The 24,769-nt window shown below is 35.8% G+C and overlaps 1 protein-coding gene and 1 long non-coding RNA gene across 2 annotated transcripts in view; one reads left to right on the top strand and one right to left on the bottom strand.

Annotated features, from left to right (window-relative positions):
• The window catches only part of LOC137394742 (protein AATF-like), a 54,494-nt gene extending 42,116 nt beyond the window's left edge, over positions 1 to 12,378 (bottom strand). The window contains exons 1-2 of the mRNA XM_068081507.1: positions 12,187 to 12,378; positions 7,689 to 7,884 (exon numbers count right to left, since the gene is read on the bottom strand). Of these exons, the coding sequence (XP_067937608.1) occupies positions 7,689 to 7,821 (133 nt within the window). The 5' untranslated portion in view covers positions 7,822 to 7,884; positions 12,187 to 12,378. The remainder of the gene's footprint in view (positions 1 to 7,688; positions 7,885 to 12,186) is intronic.
• Positions 12,379 to 17,095: 4,717 nt separating this feature from the next.
• LOC137385667 (uncharacterized) lies at positions 17,096 to 24,640 on the top strand. The gene is made up of 4 exons (XR_010977793.1): positions 17,096 to 17,325; positions 18,825 to 18,945; positions 23,793 to 24,127; positions 24,519 to 24,640. It is a non-coding gene; the product is annotated as an uncharacterized lncRNA (long non-coding RNA).
• Positions 24,641 to 24,769: the final 129 nt, after the last annotated feature.

Below are 24,769 nucleotides of genomic sequence, written 5' to 3'. Positions count from 1 at the left end.
AAACTGAAATGTAGATATGCTTATGAACTAGGCAGTGATTGATTAGCATATTATAAAATCACTTATTTACATGGTAGTTGTTAATAGTAGGTAGGTTATTACAATAACGATAATCAATGACCTTTTAGGCGTACGCGTCGATGTGTGTTAGAAATATGTTTGCCGAAATTTAGTAGAAGTGAATCTTTCAAATATTTTAATTTGGTACGATTGCTGTAAGCAGTCAAATATGAAATTACTATTCATCATAACTTATTTTTGTTTTTAAATTAATAACTTATTATAATAAGTGTACGACATCATAATAAAAAAAATGTTAAATATAATTTTCAATAAATCTCAAGTTATATCATCAAAGAGTTATTATATTCTTGCTTTGAGGTTTGGAAAACTAAAATAAAAAATATATTGTGATTCGCCATTGCTCGATATATTGCTTTGCAATATGTTCACACAATTATAGCAAAATAGCCATTTTTAAGAACAATTCGAAAGTGAAATTCAAAGCCTTTGAATCGTGTATAAACCTTGGCAACAGCTAAACATTTAAGGACTATATTTCGTACATAGAAACATAGACCTATTAACTATACTATTAATGTATAATTAATAGGTCTATGCATCGAAATTAGTGAGAATTGTTGTTCGCTAGCAACCAGACTGAAAGTGTAAACTTTGAGTTTCCATCTCCAGTAATGCAATGTTGTGTTGAAAACTTAACATTTGAGCTGTTTATGGTAGCCAAGCGCCGTTCAACACCCGCTGGTTGGTAATCATACACCAGGAGTCAGTAAGGTGAAATGTCAGCTGACAGCTGGTAATAGCATTTCTTGCCTCGGCAGTAATGGGTATTGATTATATCAAAGGACAGCTGAACAAGTTTCAGTATTATTCTGTTAGCATAATAAGTACGAGTCAGCAAGTACATGACAGTTTGGCCAAGGTGACAGCTTAGCTGAGGGACTGGATAATGTAGTTTATCAGGAAATAAAATAGCCTACTAGCCAAGCCGCTGGTGATAACTTTATTCAACATTATACGCTTCAATGCCATTTATTGCAATCAAACTGACGTTTTTGTCTTGAGAGACTAGTGCATTGGTTGTGTGTCAGACAAGGAGAATAACTAGTTGATACTTGGACTTAGTAGACACGCATATTAACCTTTACAGCAGATAGGATGGTATTTACATTTTACTTGTCCCGTTCAAACAGTTGCCGTAAAGGCATATCACGAATTATGTATATAAAATGATAACGAAAATAGTTTGAGCTATGTCCCAATCGGAAGCAGATAAAGCATGTAGAATAGTTGATGAAACGGATAGGCCGATGAAAGATGAAACCATTGGTAGAACGCGATGAGCTGCCATTGGGCGATGAAGGTTAATGAAACTTGAGTAGATACAATTTTGTATGATGCAATTAAAGATCGAAAAAGCAAAACAAATAATGCTAATAGAAACACAAACTGGCTATGAAATATCAATGTTGAAAATAGTGGTGCTGTCCCAAGTCGTAGATATTGTAAATCACTAAATGGTCTCATTGATGATAAAAAATAAAAAGAGAAAATATATATATTTTGAAAATTTTGCAATATATACTAATTACCTGAACATAGCTCAAAATTAAACACAATGTTGTTTTATCTTGACCGAACTATTGTCCTTTGCAATAAGTAACAGACAAGCCTTGTTATATAGCTCAGCTTTTTGGAGACCAGCTGATTTGCCATGTCACCCAAATACCTGTTTTGTCAAATGGAATAACAAACTTCACCCGTATCCAAACTGTGAACATTGAAGAATAAGGACATAGCCGAAGAGCAATAGAATTTCTAGCTTTGCACAAAAGAAGCCAATTTCATGGGCTAAGTTAGCAAAACGGTCTATAAACGGTCTAACAAACGATGCTATAAACTACTTGATTCATTCATTAATAGCCTACTAGCGGAATAAAAGCTCCGTTATTACCAAATTGTAAAATCCGTATCTGTGCAAGTCTAGCAACTAATCTGAAGGGTTCTCAAGAGACAGCCATACGTGCCGATTTTTTTGTTAGTCCTGACCGAATTCACGAAACGAATGAAAAACACAGAATTATTCGGCCGAAATTGACAGAATTGTCAGAGTTGTGCATGCATACCGAAATTGTCGACGAAACTCTTTTAATTGGCTAAACAAATTATTAGCGAGCACGATTCTAGCAGCTTTCGTAATTTATATAGTTCGAGGTACATAACGCGACACGCAAGAAAAGTACTAACACGATTTGCCAAAGTAAATACGATGCAACTAACTTGATTGTGCTAAAGATGGCAACTCTTTCTACAACGGAACTTTTGCTGCTAGAAAGAAATTGTTATTATTAAAAAAGAAATGATTTGTAGCCATGCTGTCCGAACGATGAAGAACTAACAATAGCGCAATCTAGGCAGTTGCATCCTATTTACTATGTTGAATTGCGTCGTAATACGTGTCTTGGACTATACCAATCGCAAAAGCTGCTAAAATCGCAATCGCCAATAATTTGTTCAACCAATTGAAACCTTCAGAGTACTTCATGATTATCACAGGTTGTTGACATGGCAGATGTCTAACTGTTACATCACCGCATGATAGGCTACATAACTGACCTTAGCTATTACACACATGTTTACATAATCAACTAAACAGATATTGGGATTCTTCAGAACAATTTACAAGTCAAATCGAGTGAAACTTCCTTATACCAATGATATACAGCCCCCAACAATATGCGAAGGCTATCATATGGGCGGGGTTTAATGATAGAGCTCCGTTGGGATGAACCCGAACACGGCACTCGAACAAACAAATACGCTGAATAAAGCCCCTTGTAAATTTACAAATATTATGAACTATATCGGTTATTTTACTGATCTGTTGAATTCATTTTGTTGTCAAATAAATATAGTATCCCAATATTGTCACTGTTATGATCAGCCAGTTGTCATTCACAAGCATTCGTGATATTAATAGTCACAATCGTAAAATAGCCCAAATTCGGTTTTATATTTAGATTTTGAGTATGAAAACTACACTACACAGCTTTGCCTGCTGTCCCATCTTATTGGCCAGGTAAAACAATGTGACAACGATGAAAGACTGTCATTTTATATTAGGGGTGGCAAAATATTAATCAAAAACTAGGAAAAAAAGGCCGTAGTTCGGGTAAATTATATTCAACTTCAAGCATATACTACGACACCTACCAATTTCAAAATTAGTAAAATTAAGTAATTTGAAATGTTTTATTTTGCATGGATCCATTATTTTGGTGAGGTATTACCCTTACATTGTAGAAATTCAAGGTTTGCTATTGTGAACCGCGGGGTCTACTGACTGAATGAGCTAATGAAACGATAACAGAGAGTCGTGTTTTCCAAAACCTAACAAGGCAACGTAACCGCCCCGCGAGAGTTGTGTTTGCTCCGAAACCCAGGCTAGCACAATCCCAACAGAGGTCGATATATTAAACCCCGCCCATATGATAGCCGTCGCCTATCCTTGGAGGGCTGTATATCATTGCTTATACCTAAATAAATCTACGTAAAATTCAAATTGTGTAACCGAAAACTGGCCACTTCCCAAAACAGATATCAACTCATTCGATCATATATTTCAGTTACATGGGTGATCATACCTGGTAATTGATCATTGTTTCAAGCGAAATCACCATTTGTGGACATAAATACTGTCCTAAGCAAATGTGTCTTTTCAAGCATAAAATCTATCCTGACAGCGACACTTAAACCATGATAATAATGTTGTTAGGGTGATCATACAGGTTGAACTTTTGTTTCTAACAAATTACATTAATTGTTTATAAAAATGTTAGAATCCTGCAATATAACTAAGAAACATATAATAGAATAATTCAACTGTTACTCATCTAGAAACCAAGATATATCATCTAACTGTTTTTGCAAATGCGTCTTTGAGAATATGTAAAATTGCTACAACACGTGACGGTGCTGCTGATTATACTTTGTTAAATGAGCTATTACGGGTTAGCTAACTCGCCATGCACATGAAAAGGAGAAGGTTTTATTGTAAAAGTTAAGTCGTAATCTGGAGGTGATGCAGGGATCCCCTGGAGACATCTACGGCGGCTATACACCTACCGACGCAAGGACGCTTTCGCATGACAAACTATCTAAAAATCTCTATCATAGAATGAGAGTAGGCAATAAGAATAAAATATCACTTGAGGCTGGTTCACACCATATCCCCGTATTTCGGTGTTAATCCCACAATACTTCGGTGATCACCGATGATAACAATGCTCAGCGTTTGCATCAGCTAATATTTCGTGACCTAGTATTATCATTTATTTTCCCGAGGAAACCTCTTTGTTTCTACGAGCTCAAATCAAATACTAGTCCCGCAGCAACTATCATAAATGGAAATAAATTCTGCTATCCGCAGTCACGAATTATTATCGCCGAAATGGTTCCGCTGTACAGACAGTCGTCGATGCTCGACGAACTATTGGAAAAATTTGACTGCTGCAAACTTTCCTGACATATCTGCGTTGATTCGTCGACGCTATCATTCCTTGGTGCACGTAGTCGACGACGACCGCCGACAAGACAACACCTACATACAGCGATATAGTTTGAACCAGGATTTAGTCTAATGCATATCCTCTATATGCCACTTTTAATGATGCACAATTGATAACTCTATTGATTAAAAGAGGGCCTACTAATGAATCCAATAAAACATTTTTACCATTAACTGGTCGTGTTTGTTATACAGCAAGCGTTCGGCTATTGTGACCTACAAGCTTAAACTATTTGAAGAACTCGAGACAGAGCTTTATTTATGCACAAATAGGTATTAGAGTACCTCATGTACCCAATCAGGGCAAAACTTTCACATTTTTGCTGCAATTGAATAAGGGGTGTGGAATTGGAGCTTGTACTCCAAGTGTGTACACATAGGTGTAGGTCAGCTGTATTTTGCAAAATCGCTATTGAAACATCTTTGTATTAACTATTTATTTTAAAGCATTAACAAATGGCAATTGCAATAGCATTTTGATAGATTAAATCAGGTAAAGAATTAACCTATAGCTCTTTTTTAGCAAACCTAATAGATACCAAAGGCCTTCCCATATCTGTTACAGGTAACAACACCTTTGTCCATTCACAAATAGCTCATGTGAACCCAAAGGTTGTTTGAATTATAGCGCCAAATCAGATCAGCTTGCGATGGAAATGAATAAAATGGAATCAGAATTGATTATATTAATCAGAAATCGACCTCTTTCAGCCAATCACACATGAATCAGTTTTTTTCACCGTGTGTAGACCTAAATTTTGTGGGTTAGTCTAGCCACAAGTTGACGAGTTGCGGGTGGACCTGCCTTAGCTTCACCACTTATACCATTTCTTTCAGCTACCAGAAATTTGGAAATGACGCATGGTCCTTGACAAAACTGCCATATAAACTCAAAAGCAACTACAGTGAACCCCCGAGTTGTGGTAAAATAACTTTAGTCCAATTATATTGAAAAATTTTAACAAGGTCGGCTAAAAGTTATAGTGAAAGCAACGCAAAAAGCGCCAAGCCGGCAACAGATAGGTAAAATAAGTTGAGACGATGACAAAATTAAAATTAAATAAAATATCAAAACATAGCTTCAAGGGTGTGATGGCATAGTAAAATAAATCAATTTAAGTTAAATTCAAAATTTTTGTTACGGCACGTAGCATCACAAAAGTCGGGAATCACGTAGCATTACAAAAGTACCGAACGCGTTGCTATCAAGTCTGTCTCAGCCATTAGATCTGTTTTGAAGGTAAAAACCACGGGCTAGCCGGGTCACGCAAGATTTTCGCCACGCACATACAAAACAAAAACAACAGGGTAGACACACTTTTCGCGGTCTTCCGCACGAATATTCAAAAATTCGAACATATGTCAATTCTATCGGCCAAACACAACCTACTAATGAATGAGCAACCTATTAATGTATCCGAATACCTCATATAAAATGAGCCAACCATATTACATAATGGTTAATACCCACTTTTTCTCTGGAAATATGCCTGCCCGCGATTTTTGGCCAAGAATAACCAGGGTTCATTATACACCAAAATGTTTCTCACGGGTTCCAGAGGTAGGCCGTACTGTAAATTAAGTTCGGGTGTCCATATAAAGACCCGGGCCCAAATGAAGGCTACAATATAAGCCAATCACAACACAGTTCAACAACCATACAATACTCAAATGCTCGTCCGCTTGAATTTACCGCAAACTCCATTTTGACCGCAGTTGAATTTGATTGGCTTAAAAATAGTTTATATTTCGGTACGGGAGCAATGGACCCACCTGATAATGCCAATAACGGGCTACCTCCAGAACCCGTGAGAAACATTTTGGTGTATAATGAACCCTGGTTATTCTTGGCCAAAAACCGCGGGCAGGCCTATTTCCAGAGAAAAAGTGGGTATCAACCATTATGTAACATGGTTGGCTTATTTTATATAAGGTATTCGGATACATTAATAGGTTGCTCATCTATTAGTAGGATGTGTTTGGCCGATAGAATTGACATCTGTTAGTATTTTTGAATATTCGTGCGGAAGACCGCGAAAAGTGTGTCTACCCTGTTGTTTTTGTTTTGTATATGCGTGGCGAAAATCTTGCGTGACCCGGCTAGCCCGTGGTAAAAACTCTATACAGTACTTCTGACCAAAGGTTCTTCCACAAGGGCTCCTTAGCAGTTTGTGCCAATATAGCTCTACCCTGGGTGATCCGTGTAACATTATTATTGGCTAACAGATTCGTTAAAGTTATTATTCTTTAAAGTCGTTAATTCTTCATTAAAGTTGAACTTGCAATGAAATACAAGTGAAAATAATATCAATATATAGCTAAGACATCAAGTGTACAATTCAATTTGATGCACATTTTGTTTTTGTAGTCTGACACAATTCTCACAATGCCAACTTCATGAAACTTGATGCACAGCCTTTTAGACCGCTAATTTTCTTGAACACACATGTGATAATTCAAGTCCTGTGAATGCATAGAAATTTAATAAATGTAAGCTAATTCTCTACTAATAGCAGCCTAGCGTGTCTAATAGTGGTAATAAGTCAACAGCAGCTAAGATTGGTGCTAAGCGTATGAAGCAAAAACGTAGGAGAAAAAATAATCAAGCAAACCCTACCCATTACATATACACAGTCTGCGGTGGCAACAAATATTTCACACTGAAAAAACACTTACTACTAGTGTTGTACGTTTGTATATCATTACCAAAAGTATGTCTGAAATGAGAATGTAAAAATGTGTTTATATAACTATCTTAGTTTGTTCATTTGTCAAGCGTTGTTGAAAGATTTTACTAAAATATAACCAGATTTAAGACGTCTCCAGAAATATTGGCGATATGAAATCTATTGTGCTGCATATGACTTAACACAAAACTTTTAAAGTTATTTTATGCGCATATCTTCATCAGCGTTGAATATCGTAAAATATATTGCATCGTTCTATAATTATAATGGCGTTTAAAGGAAATGCACAAACATTAGATCAATCCGTAAAGCCTTTTTTTTTACAAAAATATAGTGAAAGCCTGACTCTGGATGTCAAGGTCATCTCCCAATGGTAGACATGCCATTCACAAACAGAACAAAACAGCCCCTACCTCGGTGACATCTGTCGAAGTCAGCCATGAGGTACTTGTACGAAGAAGCCCAGAAATCCGAGTGGCATTGTGATACCATCAACAGTAAGAGCAAGAGCAACTTTAAGCAATTGTAAAAATCTGTCTGTTTCATTGGTATAGTCGGGCATGAGGGGTAGATCAGAGCGATCGACTATTTATCTCTTCTTCGTTCTCTCTACAAAAGAAATTCGGCTCGTGGTACAGGTAACGCCGCATTGATATTGCTTGTTTGCATTCGCAATCGAAGATGCAACAGCTTTCTTTTAATCCATGTTATAGCAACCTACATGCGCTCATTCAGTGACTAGTTCATTAACTAGGCACCATTCAATTAACATAAGTAACCCTGCCTTAGTAATGGCTAGGGAATAATAAGGTAATTTCCGGTAGTGCTCCCGCCCAGTATCTATCATATCACCAAGTATTTACCACACGGAACTAATCTTATTCAACCAGCCTTTAAGCAATGCGTGAGAGTCAGAATGTAAGAAGATAAGTCAGCTACAACTTCCGTTACAATTGCCGACAAGCCTTAACCAGACTGTTGCCCCCTATTAACCCAGTCCTCTGAATATGTCCTCAGATGATGAATGAGATGCCAATAAACTATGTCTGATAAGCTTGAGTATAACAAGTATGCCTGACCATATTAATGCCAAATCAATGCATGGTTCTTGGTGATTTGAACTATGATGGTTTTATTTAAGCATCAAACTTATACCATTTATAAAGCCAAACGTGGTTTCATACATCACAAGCTGAACACTAAAAACTACATACCATAGATTGTGTATTGATAATGAGCTACTACTAATACCACAAATTTGACCAACAAAAGGTAAGTTTAGTAGAAATATGCTTATGGACTGACATCATACCATAAGGATTGATAGAAATTGGATACAAATTTTTAGAACTGAGTCTGTCGAGACAAGATTGCTCATGGTTCGAATCTGCCCTGAAGGTAGGCATAACGGCGCAAGAAGATATTTCCAAGTATAAAACCTCTTAGTAAAGAATAAAACTAAAAAGCGGAAAATCAAAATAAACATGTATAACTTCTAAAGCTTAGGATTCTTGAAACCGACCTTGACACCATTTGCGTGACTACTATTGTTATTACATCATCATCCATCAACATATGGAATAAGGCCTTATGAAATTAATTGAAAAAACTTACCAAAATTTTTAAAGATCAATCCAATTGTGGTTTAATCTCTCATAGCAATTATTTTAACAATCATCATGTTGGGAGAGAAACTACTTGCGTATTGAACTAGAAAGCCATTTGAGCAAGCATCATTCATAGAGTAAGATGATAACAGGTACCAGATAAGCGAGTTGGACTGGTCTATATAGTATAGAACTACCAAGTATAGAATGATAAGACAAGACGGACATGAACACTCTTTAGTGTAGTATCACACTCAAACTACTATGATGGCTTCATATTGTAAATGGGTTTGGTATTGTTACAACGAACAATCGGCGCTAGGGAGGAAGCAAGAATGGTAGTACGCAGGGTTTCGGTGAAGGCTTCGCTCGTCGGCTTAGTTTGCGCCACTGTGACCAATGAGAAAAGAAAAATGGTGCACTCCTTGTTCTTTCAGTTACAAGACAGTTCTTTTAATGCTCTTGATCCATTTTTTTGACCATCATCAAATAGAAATTTACAAACACAGTCGAACCTCTACTTACAAATTCTTTAACATATAAATCTTCCAACATACGAGATAAAATTACAGCTTGGTTTAGAGCCTAAACCCAAAGTAATTTCCCAAATCAGGCATTCAAGATTTCTCAAAATATCCCAGTTTTGGTAAGTAAATGTAAAGAGGGAGGTTTCTTTACTTAGTCTGAACGAGACCAAGTTAAGCAATATCTCAAGGTATCTCAATTACCACTTCTGTCCCAAGCCTGCAAATCGCCATGTATACACTTCCTATAGCAGGAACCTAAGGTAGAGCAACAGTGAACACATCTTTTTGCCCGCTGTTACGTCATTAATTTAGATTTGTACAAAGTTTTACGTCATATATTTGCTTTCCATCTATTTGTACCTGCTCAAAAGTTATAATACGTTTTAGTCTATAGAACAAATGACTGGCTACTCAGAGGTGAATATTTGTTTTGGTATCCATCAGTTTGAGCTTCATAGGGGAGTAAATCTCAACCAAATTAATTAATCATTACAGCATATAATAATCGGAATACAATCTTCAATTTTAATATCTCCAATTCTACTTTAATATAGTGATGGTTTCTATAAATTTGGTCTATAATTTTAAATCCATGCAATATAGTGATCACTCGCTACTTTGCACCGCGTATTTGCTGATCTCACTGCATTGAGAATTTTTTAATAACCACGCTTTCATCACACATTTGTGCCATGCACAAGGAAATTTTGGAGTCAATATAAATTTTACAATAGTTTGAACAAATATAGAGCAAGCTATTAGCCTTTGAGCCTTTTAGAAAACAACTATCTTTGAAAAACAAACACTGTTAGAGTAGCTTTGTTATTTATCAAAGACTACATAAGTGAAGGCAATTCACAAGCACTGCTTTGGATGTAAGAACTGCTACAGCATATTTTGTACCATTGTTTATTCAAGTAAAGCCACACAGTGAGCCAAATATTCGAATTGGAGGCGAAATTTGATTTTACAAAATCTGACTCGAGACATAAAGGCTAAAGCTGAACTAATGTATAAAAAATAAAAATAAATAAAAAAATAAAAGGTGGACACTAATTCACAGTTTGCACTTTTCAAGACCAGTGTTGGTGCTCATTAACTGCAACCAGTCAGAATTGTATATTGAATCGCAAGTGATTACATACAAAACTCTTTGACAGTTTCTGAATCGATGCAAATCTTCATTGAACTAAAGTGGTAGTTTTTATGAACATCTGTAAAAAAGATTCCGATAAATCAATCTAGAATAAGTAAAATTTAGTTTTGATAAAATTGTCTCACACTTTGCTTTCCTCAATAATAAGCCTGATAGTAAAATACAACATTATATTTTTGATGCAATGCAAAAATATCAAAGTAAATAAGCAGTTCGAGCATCAACTACCAAAAACTGCAAAAATATTTAGAGTAATGACAGAAAAAACTAAACCTAAATATTTTATGGAGGGTTGTTGAATTATGTTGCTGAGAATTGGTTTAACATCCAAGACTTTTTTCATCTTAACATTTTCTGCGCAAACAAAAACTTTGGTATACAGGTACTTTTATGAGTGTTATGGCACCAAATCATTCTGCATAACATTAATTAATATCTAAGGGTCAATGCCACTAGCAAACATCTCGAAAAGGGCAGTATCAGTATGGAGTTATTACACTAACATGAAAATCGAAAAAGTTCAATTGCATAAAATATCTTTCTGAAAATCTTACTCCAATGTTTCTTTATGAGAGGTAGTTAGATGTGTTATGAAAATGGTAGTTGGTTGTGTCATCTAATGTGATAGAATTTTCAAAACCACATAAGCTGTTATTTTCTTTTTAAAATGGCATATCATCGGTAAACTCTACAAATTGCGAAATCTATTATGGGACACAACTCTGCTTATCAGGAGTAATTTGTTCGTAAGATAGTTTATAATAGTTCAGCATGCTGCACATCAGCAGAAGCAACATTGTAAATGATTTTGTAGAAATTTGTTTAGGAAAATCTCATGTTCATGGTAAAACAAATAATATGAAAATAATTATGGATGCATTGTTACCGCACATAATATTTTTGTATATACATTACTAAATAAGTTATACACATAACTTATGTGTATATACCTAATTGTGTATCTTGTCTAGCAAAGTGAACAAGATTATAAGATTAAGCAAAGTGATCGAGTACTTGAATTATTTCGTTTTGTCTCGTTTGTTCAAACATCACAAAAATAGCACATGCGAAGGCTAATTCTTTTGCTACATTAGGACTATGACAACAGATTTTCTTATATGTGACTATAAATGTATATAAGAGATTGCGTAGGTACCAGAAAAGTTGCGTAGTACGCAGAATTTTAACGCATCATCATATAAAAGGCAGACGGACAGAAGCAAATAGAAATTTTGTTTAATATAAATCAAAATATGAAAAAAATATTAGTGCATCAAATTAGTAGTTGCTATTAGTATGCCATGTTACCTCCCTTCAATGGAGTAGCGACGCAAATCACCAAACAGTATCACTCACACATTTCAAAAATATTGGTAACATTTGAGGGCAAAGATAACATCATTTTATACGAAGCACAGTTACGAAATTGTGTTAGAAGCAAATTAAAAAACTAAAGTTTATAAATGCCAGCTAAATTATAAACTATAACAATAAACTATAACAAGCAAAAAGATGATCGTCACAAAAAATATGGCAAATGTTTACTGTGGAAAGTATTACTTTCATATGATTAGAGTGCAGCGTAGGCTTTTTAGGAAGACGCTCAAAGGTTGTTACTTACATGCCAACAATGGCAGTCAGACGCGCTACTTAGTTCACAGTTACTTCACAATGAGTGTTGCTGTTAACATTGGTGGTGCAGCAGGTAAATTATTTAGTGTATCTTGAAATCAGAGTTGTAGATACTAAATATTTATCCGGTTGTTTATCCGTATACTTAGCGAGCGAGTACTAGCGCCTTCTTCGGAAGTCAATATACTGAACTGAGGACGGACTGAAATATCTATGCCTACGCCTGGGCTCCTGGCTATTAAATTTAATCAATCATTAGTATCGAGCGACAGTAATCAAGGCTATCCAAACGATCCGGAACAAAGGGGATGCGTTATTGAAAAAAAAATTGTGTGACGTAGTAATCGAAGCAAATATGATTTTGGCGAAGCCTAAGCATAACAAGGATATTGCCGAGATTTTTTAACTTAAACGTACTTTGTTGACAAAGTTTTCATAAATTTTTACTTTAATTTTTTTTCTCATTTAGTTACCTGTGTGTGTTAAGTTTTACAACGACATATTTATACGCACTGTTTATAATATTACGTATTTTTATTTAAATCAACGAAATTGGAATACAGTCATACCTGCCAACTCTCACGAATTGGGCGTCAGGCTCACGCAATTGCCCCATGCCTCACACATCTCACGCCTGTGTCACGCAAGAACCTCTTTTACCTAAGCAAACCTGTTTTTTTGCCCCAATCTTCAAGTAGTAATCATATACTTACTACTAATAAACAACTATGTATAAACATATTTGTGGCATTCTCATCTATCAATAACCTCCACGATATGTGGTTTCCATATGGAATGATAGGTATCATCATTCGCTGTGGTGTTGTTGTACGCTATGAAAATTTACCCCACTTATCACATCCTCGCGTTCTCATTGCCCCCAAAATAGACTCTCACACCTTTCCCCACTCCAGGGTTAGCAGGTCTGAATACAGTTGGAATTGTGGTTACTGTGGTTTTTATCATTCAAGTAAAAATTTGACTGTAGATGACGTTATGAGTAGTATGGCTAATGAAATTGTGCAAGTTGTGAATGGATTTTTTGTGTACTGTTGTATAGAAGTATTAGCAAAAGCAGATAGCGTAATGGAGAACCGACTAAACATGGACATACGCATTATTGCAATGAACATGACACATAATACATTAGAGGACGAGCAATAAAGACAGTCATCATTTACGCATTTACAAACAGCTTAGAAACCTCCTGTGAAATACATGTAGCTCATGAGGAAAGGAACATCAATTGATATGCCAAAAAACCATTAAAAGATATTAGACCTGTACCAGACACGACCAAGACGATTGGAGTTAGTCATCATTTTTAATCATTACACTCCCATGACGTACTTAAAACAAGTTCACTCAATTTCTAACCCTCTGTGGCATAAAGAACCAAACCTGAGCTCCTGAACACTTTCTCACAGACTAACAGAAACATCTATAAAAGAGAACAACTCCAATGACTCCCTCTATCATGTGCTGTCCATCTACCTATTTTTTCTTCCTGAACTGCCTGCTGAGGCTTCCTCTGCCTGCTGAGGCACCTTCTTCTGCTTCTGGATCCTCTCTCTCTCTCTTCCCTCTGAAGCCTCTATCTCTTTCCCTACCTATGGACTTCCTTCTCCATCATCAGCTGATTTGCTTCTATTTCCCTATCTCAACTACCAAGCCTTTATACATAGGGACCGCCATGACTCTCAACTGACTATCGAAACTCGCAGGCGTACGAGACCGAGCAAGCAAACATGGCCGATCGTTCGAGTAAGGGTGTAACTTTTATTAGCTATTTTACCTTTTATCATTAATATTGTTTAGAATTTTGTTAAGTTGTGTATTTTAGTTGTTGAACTGACGGAATAAAGAATTAACCTTTACTGGTAAATATCAATATTGCTTACAACAGCTTAAAACCTTCACTTGTACCCAAACCAGTAATAGTCAAATTAGTTCCTACATGACAAAGCAAAGTACACAAACTCAACATAGTCAAAATAGAATGAAATGACAAAGCAAATTCAACAGCGATGTTGTGTGTGTAGGTTTGGATTAATTATGCATAGCATAATTTTTACACATTCACACATAACAGTACTATACAAACACGATGTAGTACTCGTGTAATACATCATACTACGTCTTACATCTACATACCTAATATCTAGGTACCTATATGTGTTGCACCTGCATCTTACCTACAGCTCATATTATGTGGTTTACTTACATAGGTACACTGTCAAGATATTGCAATGTGAATAGAAGTTCATATGGTCGTTTGAGTAGTCAAGAGTTGTAAAGAAAACGAAGGAGTTCAATTACAAAAATGTACACTCACTAACAAGTTTTTCTTTCAGTGTTCCTAATTCCTCCCATAGAAAAGTGATACACTAGAATGCTGGTGCAGGCATCCCAAAGCTTTGTTGATGAGGTTGTAGGCCGTGGGCCAAGGCAGTGTATTTTGCATTTCCGTTGGCAGCCCTTTTCAATGGCAATTTTTTGCATTCAGATAGAATTGATAGTGTAGAATTCATATCCGAGGAGTTGCCATGCCTATCATTCCCAATAGTGGGAAAATTTTTGCATTTTAGGTTTGCTAGATTTCAAGGAGTTGTCTCCTTTCACACTGAAATGTAATTGGCTATTTACAGAGTGAGTCCCAGTTTATCAATTTATTACAAAAGTCAAGGTCGAACCATTGTCTGCTGTAATTTATTTTCTTGTCGTGCATGCATGGTTTGAGCTTGACATGGCTTGTGTAGCCCACATAAATGGTTCTCAAATTTTTTTGATAGCCATTGACTAAGCGCAAAAGTCAAACACTTAGTCACTATCTAGGAAGCTGGGGAAAAACACTTTTTAAAGAGCCTGAAAGGTCAGTTTCCAATGGTGTATGCCTTCAACGTGACTGCAAGGGCTCCTAGATTCACAGAACATGCTATCAGAGACTGACTAACAACAGCAAGATTGAGCTTCAAGACCTGCATTTAAACATGTATGCATGGTTTGTGGAAAAAAGTGTGGTACTACTCACGCAAATCAACTACTCTCAAAGCTGTACTTCATGTGATCAAAACTGTGTCTGCTGGTATGTCCATCTATCCTGTAAATTATCTTGCGATATGATTTTTTGTTGCTTCAAATATGATTAAGTAATAAATAAGCAGTGCCCTGTATTGTTTTGCAGTCCAACTTGTACTGGTACGGTATCAATGATTTGCATCATATCGCCCTACAAGCAACTAAAGCCCTCGCAACTGATTTAAACTCTTATCGACATGTTCAAGCTTGGTTTTACGCAAACAACTGGCTAATTTTGTGAGCGGTGCACCTGCTTAAATCTGCATATGGATTGAAATATGCTGCTACCATCAATGAGGAAGAACGTGTCCTTTATAGAATGTTGACCAAGATGCAGTTGCTTTAGAGATGGTCTCTCATAACAAGTGTTATGACGAGTATATCTGCGATATGCTCGATACACGACTGCGTAAGTGGAAAAAATGTTGATCAATCTTGCCTCGACAGAATCAATTGAGAAGATTGTTCACTACTTACCTATGGTACCTTGGAACTTTTTATGCAAAGGGACAAGCAGAGAGCCATGCCTGTAAATGCAGTATTTAGATATTACAGCCGAGGTGCCCAGAGCGCCACTAAGTTAGAAAGGCTCTCAGAGGGCCAGTTCATATCTATGTCGGACATGATCATAATACCATAAATGCAGTGATTCCAAGCTATTGAGGATGCGGGGTCATCATTGTGGATGCCATGGCGCTTATCCAAGCCTTGCTTGCCAATGCCATTCCTTCAACATTTCGTCAACTCGCTGATACCAATCTTGATGTGCTTATTGCTCATGCTAAGAAGCACAAGGCTGCTTGTGTGGATTTTGTGATGACAATTGCAAGAATAGAATTTAGGATAAAGCAAAAAGTGATAAGAAACCACAAAGCAATCTTCATTTTAGTAATAACGCTGAAAAGATATCAAACTGAAAAGTCAACAAAAAGAAGAAGTACACAAAGAAGCAACAAGGAAGTGATGTTAGCATTCATTGTTTCACACTGGAAGCTAATGAATGCTAACATTGTCCAGCATGATAACCTGATACTCTACACTACTACAACAAAATCATGCTTCCGGCTTAATATTAACAATTATGCTTAACCCACCACTATACAGGCGCCTACTTCAGCTTGCAATTACAAAAGACAGACACGCACAAGCATAAGTGCTGCATGCATTTTATGCTGCAGATGACTGTTCACTGGCGGTGATCAAATCTTTTGACATAGGTGTAGCTATCATGGCACTTGTCCATGGTAAGAATATTAATTGCTCCGTTTTTCTTATTTGGCAGAAAGATGATAAGTGGCTATTAGGTGTCAGTGCAATGGCTAGTAAGCTCAGAGGTAATCTACCAAAGTGAAAATTTCATAGGTTTGCACGATTTCTCTGGCTGTGGTGCAGTTTCTTCTTTTGCAGGCAAAGGGAAAAAGGGTCATAGGAAACTCATCAAAACAGAAGTCAACTTTCAGCAGGCAATGAAAGGACTCCGAGAATCATTTAAGTTTTGGGGCATTGTGTGTGCATTCTCTCTGAGGCTTACACATGCAGACTTTACGGCCAAGAATCTAGCAAACAGGAAAATGACACAGACTTCAACTGACTAAGGTGTCCAGGTATGGGGCAAGTCAGTCCCTCCCTACCATCAATCGTTGAAAGAACATGTGCGTTGTACATTCAAGCGGGTGCTTTATTTGTGACATATATAGTGAGCATGTATAAAAGAGTCCGTGAGTGATAAATATACTATCTCTTTTTTAACCAATCATCAGCACAAAATTTTTATATAGGTCTTCATAAATATTATTGCTAGTAAAACACATTGTCCGTGATATCAAAGATTTTTCGTCGTTAGGAAAGCTACTGAATTACTAGATCGCACATGCTGTGTTGACTTGTTTTACTGACAAAACAACAGAATTGTAACAATGTTTCCAGTTCCATCGAAGGTGCCTTAAAGTTTTCTGAGCATCAAGTGGCTAAAGATTGAGGCAGACAGCCTATGGTTTGAGCTGGCACGCGTCAGCAGCGTTATGCTGCAGAGTAAGATAGGAGCATGGAGGTGAGGTACATCTATCTTCAACTTTGAGTCTCCTATATATATATACATGTGTATATATTTACTAGCTGTGCTGCCCGGCTAATAACAGTCTTTGGACCGAAATTGATTTGTAATTAACATATAACAACATTTGCCATTCTAACTTTCAAACTACATATCATGAGAGAAGTTTAGTTGAAATAAATTAAGATAGAAAATAAAAACAACTGTAAAGGTTTTCAAACTTTGTCGAACAACTGTAACTTTAAAACTTCCAATCATGAGGAAAAATTTTTGTGCAAGCAACTAAATTAAAAATAAATAAAACTTCTGTAAAGGTTTTTAAACAACTGTAAGTTTAAAAATTCAAAACTTGAAAGAAGCGTTTCGTTAAAATAAATTAGAAGAAAAAATAAAAATGTAAAGGCGTTTAACTGTAAAATAATTAGTAAGTAATGGCTAAATATAGTCTATTTTGTTACGATTACAATCAAAAATTATTTGGTATACAATTATGATTTCAGTTCAGTGTTGGTATATGAAAATACCATAGGCTATAGACGTACATAGAGTGATATAGAAACCCATAGTCATTATCTAATGCCATCACCTCCTGGTAAAAATCATCATCATTAAAATAGTACCAAAATACTATGTTAACCTCAGTAACTATAATAGGTACCTACAATGACTTTAGTGCATTTTGTGGTTATGATTTGCTAATACAAAAGTTTTTGTACAGAAAATTTATTTCTAATCAATGTATACAGCATTCACCATTCTAACTTGTAAATGAAGGTGTTTGTTTATTTCTGTGTGCACTATAAGTTGATTTAAGTTGTTGCTATATATACATGTACATATATTTATAGCGTTTTGAGGAAGTCTGGGCACATCTTTTTTTCTAGTACACTGGCAGTCCCATGCGCCATTAAATATTAGCAGGTTAATAGGTATGTCCACAATATTCCATAGTATGGCAAGAAGGACCCACGGCGCCGTGGTTAGCACACCTGTTTGCAAACCCGATGTTTCAAAGTTCAATTTCTGTGCGGTGTGGTTTTTTCGTTTCTATACCTTATCGCCATCACTGGACATAGACAAACCAACCAACAAACACTTTATTATGCCGAGTACATAAGGTATAGATATATACAGAAAATATTGATATCGATAGACAAAAATTCTTTCAAATTCTAGTTTAAGTAAAATAGATGACTGGTCCTTAGATACTGTCTACACTCTACAGCGTATACTGTTATACAGTCAAACCTCGACTTATTATTGTCTTAACATCAAAAGAAGACTTTTGAGAAATTGATTTCATATATAGAGGTTGGACTACTTACTATTCAGATGTGTAACAGTCATTCCGCGTAATAAACCACATGTTCAGGTGTCCTTGTGAAATTTAATGCAGTTGGTAGGACTGCCATTTCAAAAACCGAATCTGCTATATACCTGTACAGAATCACTCGCATTTAGTGTTTATAATAGCTGCTATCACACTCTATTAACAGTAAAGAACTATTCCCAAATCATCCTGACATAGCAAAAGAGGGATGCACATACATGGAGGTCTACCAACTGCCAACTCTCTCGACTGGCGATAGTAACTCATGACTTCACGTACAGCTAAATGTATGTGTATTTATTACTTTCCAGCCTGTTTTTATTATAACATTTTTATAGTTTTCAGTCAAAGAATTTAGACTTTGCGACATTACCATTTCATATAGTGTTTATAACGAAGATACAAATCTTACCAGCAGTTAGCGGAAAATGCTATTAAATTAGGTGACCAGGGAGTCAACATTCCATTAAAGATAAGCTAATGGCTTGAGAAAGTTTGAGGTAATATACAGTGCACCATTACTAACAAAAAGGTTTATTCTAGTATAAATATGTGTGGATTTGCAGAATACAGTTTTTTTCTTTAATAAGAGTAAAATGATCTGGTTTTGGCTAAGATTTTTGCTCCAACAAAAGCTGCATTCATATAAAGCCGGTGAATGTGACACAGATCTATGTCTTACATTATTAACTACTTCTTGACGATGAGGTTGAAGGACTTCCGTTGTAAACTGATTGTTGTATAGCTCTTCAAATAACATTGCACCCTGTTCAAGATGTGGTTGCGTCAAAAAGGTCGATCTAATGAAGTTAAGACCAATATAAGGCTAAAACATTGGCTACAATTTGATGTCATTTTTGTCTTTGTAGACAAACCCTGTCCAGAGATATATGCGTTTAAATGAGGCCATCTTTTAAAAAGCTCAGATTCCAGCGGGTGCTTCATTCATGACGTAACGAGTGATACATCTGAAAAGAGTCTACGAGCGATAAATATAAAATCGCTTCATTAGCCAATCATCAGCACAAAATTTTTATATAGGTCGTAATATATGTTATCACTCATAAAACACGTTGTCTGTGATCTCAAAGTTAGGGATTTTACTCTATTATTAGATCGCATTGACATTTACTAAACTATTTAACATCATTACTTGAATAAATTACTCGATCGACACGTTTTATTAATGAACAACAGAATTGTAAAAATGCTCCCAGTTCCTGCGAAGGTGACTCTGAGTTTTCTGAGCATCAGGAGCAGCATTGGGACAGACAGCTTATAGTTAGAGCTGACAGGCGTCAGCAGCGTTATGCTACAGAGGAAGATAGGAGAATGGAGGTAAATTTATTTTTCCTTTGAGTTTCCTATTATAGATATACTGTTGTGTTTACATTCAAAAAGAGGTATTTTTCTGTTTTTGTTTATGTATTATTTGTATTAATAAATAGTTCATCATCATTACATTCAGATTATATTTCCCTGTTTGAGGCTATGATGTAATTTCCTGTGCGCGCGTCCGAGATACGGATGCACAGTGAGTTATTGACGGTTTCTTTTTAATCCATAGCATCTAGCAATACAATGGCTTAGATTGATGAATATACTGAAGGTAATAATTTTAGTACTCATAAATACATTTACTAATTAATAGAATTATAGCTTTTTGCTATCACAATCATCATTTTATAATTTTTTATCGTTTCACCTAGCTATATTTGCTTCAAATTTTCTTTCGCAGTTTTAGCTAGTAAATTAGATTTATGATTAAACTTTAGATGTTCACTTCTCACTTGTAGAAAGTGAGGAAAATCGATTGGTCAATGCACATCTTTAACTTCCAGAACCAAAGCTTCGAATCGTTGGCTTGGCGTACTTATGCTTCTGTTAAACATTTATTTATTTTTAAAATTACACTCGCAATCTATGTAACTCTTAATTTGAAAGCTTTCAGTAGATACGCGTTAGAATGACATATCTATGAATGACATATATTTATTGCACTTGTTTTATTTATCACAGGATGTTTATGTGATCCCACCAGCGAAGCAGCTTTGTCAGTGTGGAAGCTGCCATAAATGGGAAAGAGAGACTTGAATCTGTGCTGCATAAACCATGATGCTTTGTTTGAGTTTGCTGCAGTAGATGAATTTGTCCTATTGTATGAGCTGAACTATGTGAGTGGCCACGGCTTGGATGGATGGATGGCGTTAATAAAATCTTTATGCCGAGATGAAAATTTTTTTGCTTGTAAAAATTATATAATAAAATAATATTGTTGAAGATGCTGCAAAACATGATTTGCAGAACATTGAATACATCATAGCCCTGTTGACACCTGTGCTGAAATCTTGTCTGATAGATGGATTTATGAAGTATAATCAGAGCTGTATCACAGGTACTTTTGCATAGCTCGACTATTTGTTTAGTACTTGAATCAGCTAATCAAATGTGACCAGTGAATTTTTTTCTACAAATTGATACCAATAATGACTTGAAAAAGTTGACTATACAATGTACATGACTTTAAGGGATGCAGTTGGTTACGCCACATATTCTTTTCAAAGACGCAGCTTGCTTATTTTTATGGAGCCTTATGGCGGATTAGAGTGCACCGGGTTTGCATAAACCGAGTTATATTTACAAACCGAGTTTGTAAAAATAAGGTGCAATATACTGTTATTACAGTAGCATAACCGTAAATCTGGTTATATTAACATTGGTACACCGACAAGCACACGTTAGCTAATAGAAATTGAACTATGTATGTACTGTAAAATTAGAACTTATGGCGAATTAAAGTGTCCCGGGTTTGCAACCCGAGTTGATAAGCCGAGTTATATTTAAAAACTCGAGTTTGTAAATATAACTCGGTTTATCAGTTCGGTTGATACCAACCTAACAGCAACTTTTTTCAACATTAGACAGAACAATAAAGTTGAGATCAAAGTTTTTTGACAGCCACACATGAAGACACATTGCTCTATTAACCAACACCATGACACCAAGCGAATATTTTTGCATACTGCAATAGATGGTATGACATACCTTACAGGATGAAAATATACGACGGATTTAATAATTCGCAAGTTCGCATACAGTCGAATGCGCCAATTGATAAAACCCGCGAATAATTAGTTTTATTTTTAACACAAGGGAGAGTAACTACTACCTCAAATAAAAAACTAGCCGCTAGGCAGAGTTATTAAACGTAGCTGAGTTCTAAACCCTTTTAAAATCTTCGCCGGGGCTTTGAGTTAAGCCCATTGCCAATGCATCACACTTCTTTACAAAGTTTTTCAAGGTTGTCACAAGTTATTCAGAATTCGGCATGGCATCATCATTGCAAAAAAATCTCCTGCAGTTTTTTGCGTTGGAAAAACTCCTAATTTGCCACAAGTTGTTGGTTCACCAAAGGCCTCCAAATCAATGAACATTCATGGAAACCTCTGGATGAAGCCAAAAATGTATAGCTTAGCGTGATCAACATAAAATTCTTAGCTAAACAAAAACCTAAACATGTGGTATACGCAAGTGAAAGTTTTACTCTATTACTAGCTGCTAGTTTTACTCTATTACTATCCGCGAATAATTTGGTCCGCAAATATGCTTGAAAAAACAATTTTTGCACAATTATAACTTCACAAATAATTTCATCATGTAGGGTAAATAGTTACAAAATACATACTCATGCAGGACGCGCCATGATAGCTTTAAAGAAATACCCATAGTTCTTGTTCAAATTCAATCCTCAAGAGAAATAAGAATATTTTGTAAGGTTATGCTAGCAATAATCCAGAATAGTTGAAGACCTGTTATAATGCCCTCAGAAGTTGGTGTAATATTAACTCTAAACCGGCCTCACACTGTTTGAATAATCAAACAGAATACGTAAGGTAGAGAGGTAACTCCTCTTAACTCCTCTATATATCATATGATATAAAGAGGATATATAAAGAGGAATATCATATGATCGATAACTTGAGCTCAAACCTTTTTTAAAAGACTCAATCTGCTTTTCATTTATTTTAAAATTCTTATTGAAGAGTAATAGGTTGCGATGAGGTTGATTTTATGTTGAAAAAGGCATTGCTAAAATTGCTCATTGTTTTATGAAAAAGCAAAAAAATGGTAGAATTTTTTGAGAAATTTAAAATTAGGTTTTTATGTTTTTTCATTGAAAGTTGCTGTAAATGCTCACACATTCAACTATAATAGCTAGGTTAGGAGTTTCCTGTGTTCTGTTGTTTCTGCGTAAGAACCTATAAAAGCCAGGCAGTGGTGCAAGCTGATGAAGTCGACTTCAGTCACGCTGATGAAGTTGGCACATGCTACTGTGTAACGGAGTCAGCTCCAAAATCTGAAGATCATTTATCTTACAATTTGATCTTGTAAGGTGAACATTTACAAAACTGTGAAAACTTTGTATTATTGCTGTCAATGAAACAAGCGCGGTAGTATGTGTTCATTTTTATCTTTAGCTTTATATTTCCACTTTTGCGTCTATATTGTTGACATTTTCATAATTTTAGTTTAATTTTGTTTATGTTTTGCTCCTACTCTCTATCGCTTTCATCCATTCTCTCATATTCACCCCTATGATAGTAATCTTTGTACGATGTGCTCTTCAAGAGCTACAGACAAGTAAGGTATCTGGGAATTGTAATGTATTTGGGAATCTATGGAAAACCAAAGGGTAGGATGGCCCCATAACTTGAAAATGCTATAGAATAATATCTTCCATTGGCATATCAAAGCTCTCCACAACTGCATACATGTTAGAACGCATCAGAACAACCTCAGAGCTCGCCAATCCTATAATTGATAGACACTACCCTGAGTGCCCTTGCATAGTATTGAGTTTGTTAAATATATCCTGCTAAGTAAACAACAAACACTTGCTTTACATCTACTTATTACCTTACAATCATACCAGAGCTAACTCCTGGTATGAAAAGTTTTACTGGACAGCTTGTTTTCATAAGGACATTTACAATAGGCTTGCACAAATAACGAATGATACAATTGTGTTGAGGTATTCAAGATATTTAATGGTAGTAAATGCCCTAACTCATTGACTAATTGCTAATACAATGCACGATATCAACTTACCTAACAACGCTTGTACTTCTTTCAGCTATGGCGTGGCCAAAGCAGTGAGGCCTATGTGCACTTAAAAGTATGCCGCCTTTGGTGATGTTCTGATGACTCTTGACAAAAAGCTAAAGGGTAGTCAAATTGGTGCAGATTACATCAGTGTGTTGACCCTAATGCTTTGGTATGAAATACCTGCTATAATCTTATCAGACGCTTGCTCTCCATGCTGGCTAGCGGATACCATTATCATCATTTGAAAATGAGAATGACCAGCTGGCAGCCATAGGTCACAACAGTCCACCGTCATCCTGTCATTATTGAGCAGTGTCCAGATCAGCATGCTACAAAAATCTTTGTCAGTATTCTTTCTGCTAGGTAAGTTGAACAAGCATCAAATTTTAACATTATTACAGGCATGCAATACTCTTCAAACCCTGTAAAAAACTCACTTTACTTTTTATTCAAAATCTAAAGTGTATAAATAATAACTATTTTTGCAGTAATTGATATCTACGTGAATATTTGAAGCTCGCGAATTGACATAATTAGTGATTTCCATAATAACTGGTCTGCATAGCTAATATCATGTTACTGTTTTTGATATCCCTAAAAGAGATGACTTATCTATTATGCATCCAGTATGACCACAAGAGGATGACTACATGCACTTCAGAGCACGATTGATTTTGGAATGATCCAAATAAACCTAATGAGTTTTTCAACTTTTCCACACGCATTATACTTTTACGACAATTTTGTTTTGTAGCGGCCGTGATATGCTGGAGTCAAAGTGAAGCATTCCTATTCAAAAACTGTCTAACGGGACAAATGGTCAACTGCTTCATTGATCCATGCAGCTATGCAAAATGCACAGCAAATCCAAATGCACGATGCATATCAAACTACTGCGGAGGATGTAACCACTACTTTGTTGATTTCATCACAGGAAATGAGATACTGTGTTAGTTTGATGTACAATGTACACAATCTCTAACAAATAATATTATTGTGACATAA

The sequence above is a fragment of the Watersipora subatra genome, chromosome 1, assembly GCF_963576615.1.
Source record: "Watersipora subatra chromosome 1, tzWatSuba1.1, whole genome shotgun sequence".
In the NCBI taxonomy this organism is placed as follows: Eukaryota; Metazoa; Bryozoa; class Gymnolaemata; order Cheilostomatida; family Watersiporidae; genus Watersipora; species Watersipora subatra.
The sequence above is the reverse complement of the archived record's forward strand: the minus strand, read 5'-3'. Positions and strand labels throughout refer to the sequence as shown.